This window comes from Atta cephalotes (genome assembly GCF_000143395.1).
Source record: "Atta cephalotes unplaced genomic scaffold scaffold00296, whole genome shotgun sequence".
In the NCBI taxonomy this organism is placed as follows: domain Eukaryota; kingdom Metazoa; phylum Arthropoda; class Insecta; order Hymenoptera; family Formicidae; genus Atta; species Atta cephalotes.
The window spans coordinates 1-5,778 of NW_012130360.1; the positions used below are offsets into that span (position 1 = coordinate 1).

The 5,778-nt window shown below is 26.1% G+C and overlaps 1 protein-coding gene across 1 annotated transcript; it reads right to left on the reverse strand.

The window, feature by feature from the left end:
• Window positions 1-1,613: 1,613 nt before the first annotated feature.
• LOC105625204 lies at window positions 1,614-2,801 on the reverse strand (the record flags this gene model as incomplete). Its single annotated transcript, XM_012206546.1, has 2 exons — window positions 2,504-2,801; window positions 1,614-1,795 (listed from the first exon to the last, which is right to left on the reverse strand). Coding segments are annotated over exons 1-2 (480 nt in total), but the record flags the coding sequence as incomplete, so codon positions are not given.
• Window positions 2,802-5,778: the final 2,977 nt, after the last annotated feature.

Here is a 5,778-nt window from a genome sequence, read left to right on the forward strand (position 1 = left end):
ATTAAGACATTTTTAACAAAATTTTAACTTTATTTTATTTATATTACACATATTTAAATCTTTTCTTCTGTTTTCTATTTTTAATTACTGTCAATTGTTTTTTTTATATATTGTAACTATTTATTAACTATTTTATTCTGATCTTAACTATTGTTTAAAAAAAAAAAACAATTCTTGTCAGTAGTATTATTTTTTCATAGAAGAAAAATGAGAGCATCACTTGCGTTCCAATCATATTGATCGAGTTCAACATTTTATTTTGAATATTTCAATGGACCATATATTCTTAACGAAGAGGAACATAGAAGCATTTGACACATATCTACATTTTTAATCTACTACATAACGCACAAAACATTGTTATTTCTATTTGAGAATCTGACTATTGTAACATTATTATTTTAATTTTTTCTAATTGAGAATGACCCGATTGGCATCAAAACGTATGTATTTTTTATATTTTTAATTATTAAATTTTATATTTTTAAATATTAAATTTTATTAATTTTAATTGGTTCATAGCTTTTGTTATTATTTATATTTAATTTATTTCAATTGAGCCATTCTATCAATTTATATAATAACATGATTTTCTTGCTCAAATATATAAAATACAAATGAATAAGAAAATAGGTCAAACATGAGATTAAAAATAAGATTAAAGTTTGTTAAGATGTTAATCTATATCATAAAAGATGTGAATTTTTTACAATAATTAATAAATGGAACGTTTCAACTTTACTTAGTCATCAACTTTACTCAGCCATTACAATAATAAAAGTTGTATAAGATTAAAACGTTATTAACAAATTATTACAAATAAAATTAAATATTGGAAAAAACATAGAGAAAATTAATCAACGAAACCATATCAAAGATTGAACAATATACTGCAGTAAATAAATTATTAAAAATTAAATCTTCTTTATGTAATATAAATAATTGTCAAAATTTTCTTCGTTTGAGGTGAAAGGTGAAAAAAGTGGAGTCAAAGGGATAAGATTTTTAAAGTCGTAAGATAAATGAAATCAATAGTCAATAAAAATCTTGAGGTTTTAATTTTCAAGATATGAATTCTATACATAAAATCTATATGGAGATATATTCAAAACGATGAAAAGGCTTTTTGTAAGAGCAAAAATTTGTTGCTAAATGAATAATCTCTCTACAAATTTTATTTATAGAATTCATATCTTGAAAATTTAAATAAAAAATAAATATTGTCCAACCTTTAATATAGTTTAATTTTCTGTGTTCTTTCAAATATTTAATTTTATTTGTAATAATTTGTTAATAATGTTTTAATATACAATTACTTTTATTATTGTAATAGCTGAGAATAAGTAAAGTCAAAACGTTTTATTTATTAATTATTGTAAAAAACTTTCACATCTTTTATGATATAAATTAATGTCATAATAACTTTATTTCTATCTATCTTATTTTTAAGCTCGTGTTTGATCTATCTTTGTATTCATTTGTAATATAATATAATTACTTTATATTATATTAATATATAATTATATTATAAGCACACTTTAAAACTTCCAGGAGCATGAACTTGAATAGAATAATCTGATTTATATTAACAAAGCTTGCTTTATGTAACTAACCTGATAACCGGAAATGCTGTCTTTCTTATTTTTAACATCGACACCCAGAGTATTCATGCCAGCAATTACAGGTTTTCCACCGTTAGGATTGTCGGTAAATGCAGCTATAGATATACCTTGTGCGACTAGTAGACGCCATAACGTGCTCATGTCTTGTATAAATAAAGGATCGTTTACTGCATCTGCAAAAAAGATAGAGCAAAAAGTGACAAAGAATAGATGTAATATGTAATTAAATATGATTATAAAAGATAATCATTTTCTTCCCTATTAAGAATCATTCTAATAGCGTATCCGGTCCGAACGAGTTTGCATCAACTTGTTCTCAGCAAACACCAAGTTGCATGTAACGTACATATTATTGTAATTTTCTACTCAACAATATAATTGCAATATAACACATGTGTGAATTAATGATGTTGTACAGTGCAATGCATTAATTCGCTGGATCATAGTAGTGGTCCGAAAATAAGAAAATGCAGTATTAAAAAGTTGATAAAAAATTCTGAAAAAATTTTTAGAATTTTATGAGAAGAAAATAAATGATTTTTGTCTCTAGCAGTTTTTCTGTAAAGTTGATAGTATTTGAGTAAAAAATAAACGTCGATAAGTCGGGCCGCTACTATGATCCAGCGAATTAATGCACTGCAGTGTACGTTCTTCTATTGATAAAACCATGTAACGTCAACCAGTAATAGAACGTTATCCAATTCAACTCAGTGCAAACCCACTCAGGTCGAAAATATTATAAAAATAAAAATAATCTGTAAGATTTCTTTATTCTTTTAAAATGACACTTTACTTATTTTTTCTTACAATTAAATTCATGGATAATAAAAGAAAAAGTCATCAAAAAAACATTGAGTTTTCATATAATCGGTGAAACTTACTTAAACATTGGCAAGTTGGTTCATCGGCTAAGAAGAATGTGCACATATGTTCAACCGCGTCTTCATACCGATCTTCGGGAATCTCTTGAATCGTGAATTTCATCAGTTTTCCATCTTTATCCTTTTTCTCTATCTGCTGCCAGACTTTAGGCGGTTGCCCCGACGGTCTAATGCGTTGCATTTTATCTATTTCCTTTTGTAAATCTGCTCCGATAACTCCGATGTTTATTTTCTGCGTGTATAATCTTGTCAAAGGACATTTTGTCCAAATGTCGCGGAAACGTGCGATCTTCAACATTTGTAATGCGTCGATTTCTGTTCGTTGCTTACAACACAGTACTGCCAAGCGACTGGTCTGGTTTAATTACCAACTAAGTGGGGAGAGTTAGCTATAGTTGACGTGATCTCAGAACTCTAATCGATGGTCTAAACATTACGCTCTCTGTGCTACTTGCAAATAACTTGCAATGCTCGTCAGGGGCGTTTTTAACATCGACGCAACTGGTGCAATGCATCAACGGGCCTCAAAATCCCTTATAAGTTTCAGGATCCGCGAGCTTCTGCAGGCTCCGGTGCGTGGTAAATATTTATGAATTTTTTGCTGCAATATTACAGATCTATGCTGTATAGGAATTACCTTGAATTAATAGTAATTCCTGGGCCCTCTCTCAATTTTATCTTTGTACCGATTCTTTAGCAGCCTTAAAACGCCATTGGCCATTGTAATGTATAATGTTATCGTCTTTCCTGTCTAACTTGTTTGTATATATGTGTGAGTTTTTTCTTCATTTATTTTATCTACAAAATTACACAGATATATTTTGAGATATCTTTCGTGTAACAGCTGCTGTTATAAAATTATCATTGTTTAAAATTTAAAAAGAAGAGAAAAGTGATATAAGTAAACAATTTAAAATGTGAATAAGTTGTAGCTAAATTATACTGTAACAGTAAAAAGAAGAAACAAGCATAATTGTACATCTCTTAAGAAAGAGTAATTTTAAATGTATGAAAGTAAACTTGCTTTTATAATTGTATGTAGTCGCATTATATGTATAAGTCTACGTTGCTATAATTAACTCGTATTAATCACACGATAAATATTTAACAATAACTAGATAACACTTATTTACTTGTTATCACAAAGTGCACATACAATTTTCCTGTTATTTCTCTTTTGTAAATTAACGTTATCGGATATTTATGTTTCATGCATACATAACATATTTGATACGTATGTTGCTGCTAATTGTACAATAAAATTGCAAGCTTATTGTTTAATCGCACTATATTAATTAAAAGAAACATGGTAATTCCGATAGCTGCATTAAGTTGTTCTAAAGTTTCTGCGGAAAAAATGGAAGTTTTTAACGAGCTTTATTTTTATATGTATCAAATTATCGATTAATAAATATATCGACTCACTTATAATGAATATTCAGATAAATATTCAGATAATTTCATAAGTATATTTAATCTTTAAATTTGTTGTAAATAAGCACGTTATAAATAAGCACGTTGAAAATTGTTTATTTTAAATATGCACAACTTTTACATTTTAATATAAAATTTTAATATAAAAACATTTAAATTCATTTTAGTATAAAAACATTTAAATTCATATCAATCAGAAGAATGATAATCAGAAGAAGATAATATTTAAAATAATTTTATTTTAAATATGTATTTAAAATGTATTTAAATATGTATTTAAAATCGAAATGACATTTTATATTTTCCATTTTAAATGGTTTTTGAAAATTCCATTTCCATTTTATATTAGGTGTAATAAAAAGAAATCCATTATTTTTACATGAAATTGAATGGAAAAATAATGGATTTCTTTTTACTACACCTAATATGTGAAGTGGAATTATCTCTATTATTTAACCATTTATAAAATAGGTAATTGATTTTCCTATATGTGTTCATAAATTTCCCTAGAATCATTGATAAGAATAAGACGCATAAGAATAAGATCCAAATCTGTGATAGCTTTGGCTAGTTTTTCTATGGTTATGTTGAACTTACGAGTAACGTTCGTAACTCGACTCATTTGATATGCGATCGCGACAACAATAATGGTTAAAGAAGAAGAAGAAGAAGAAGAAGAAGAAAATTTTATTATATGTGCTGTGGACTTTATTATAATCGCTATAGAATAGTTCTTGGTATGTCTGCAATTAAAAATTGATCAATTTCGTTTATTAGTTAAAAGTGACAAGCAATCAAGAGAACAATGACATCGAAGAAAAAGAAAACGAAGAAAAAAAACAAAAATACGAATAACATAAAAGTTAATTTAAATATATATATTTATATTTAAAACGATACCCCTAATATTAAACAAGACATTTTTCAAGATTATTTGGATCTAATCCAAAAATGGCGAAAATCTAAAGAGAATGTACAACATACAAACAAAAATAAAAGATCGAATTGATTGAACCACGAATTTTTTTATAAAATACTTTAATACAGGAAAAATCATTCTGCATTCGAAAATTAAAATACTTATTTATCCATTTTATATTTAAAACCTATTTTGCATTTTGTATTTTAAATATTTTTTTACATTTAGTACTTTAAATGAAATTCGAATGGCATTTTACCCAGCTCTGATGATCAGAGTTGAAATCTTTTCATAATTAAACTATTAATTTAACTTTTTATAAACTATTAAAATTGACAAAAATTAATGCAACTCAATTGAAATTGAGAGAGGTGACAAACTTAATAAAATTAAAAATCGTTGATACAAATCGTTGGACAATTATTCAAGAACAGTCGATATAATAAATATGTCGATATAATTACATACATATTTCTCAATTTTTATTCAATATTTACATTTCATTACAATTACCACAATAAATACATAATTGATTTATTAAAAAATCGATTGACAATCAGTGCGATATGTAGAAAACACTATATTTGATGTATATATACAGTAATTATACAGTATTATATGTATATATAGTAATCCTAACAATCAAAATTTATTGATTTAGTCCAGGTCACAAAATTAAGTAAAGCATGTAATTCTATACGTATTATATAATTTTAGTATATTATCTTGTTTAACAGATTGTACTAATTGTAAGATAATTTATCCATGATTTTAAATATTTTGGAATTACATAATACCCGAACAATAATCTTCTCCATACTTGTCCACCAAATCGACAAAGTTTTTCTTCAAGAATTCTTCGAATCCCGCATAAAAAAAGGACTAGTTCTTGTAAACTGTACAAAAAATCGGTTAATAATCA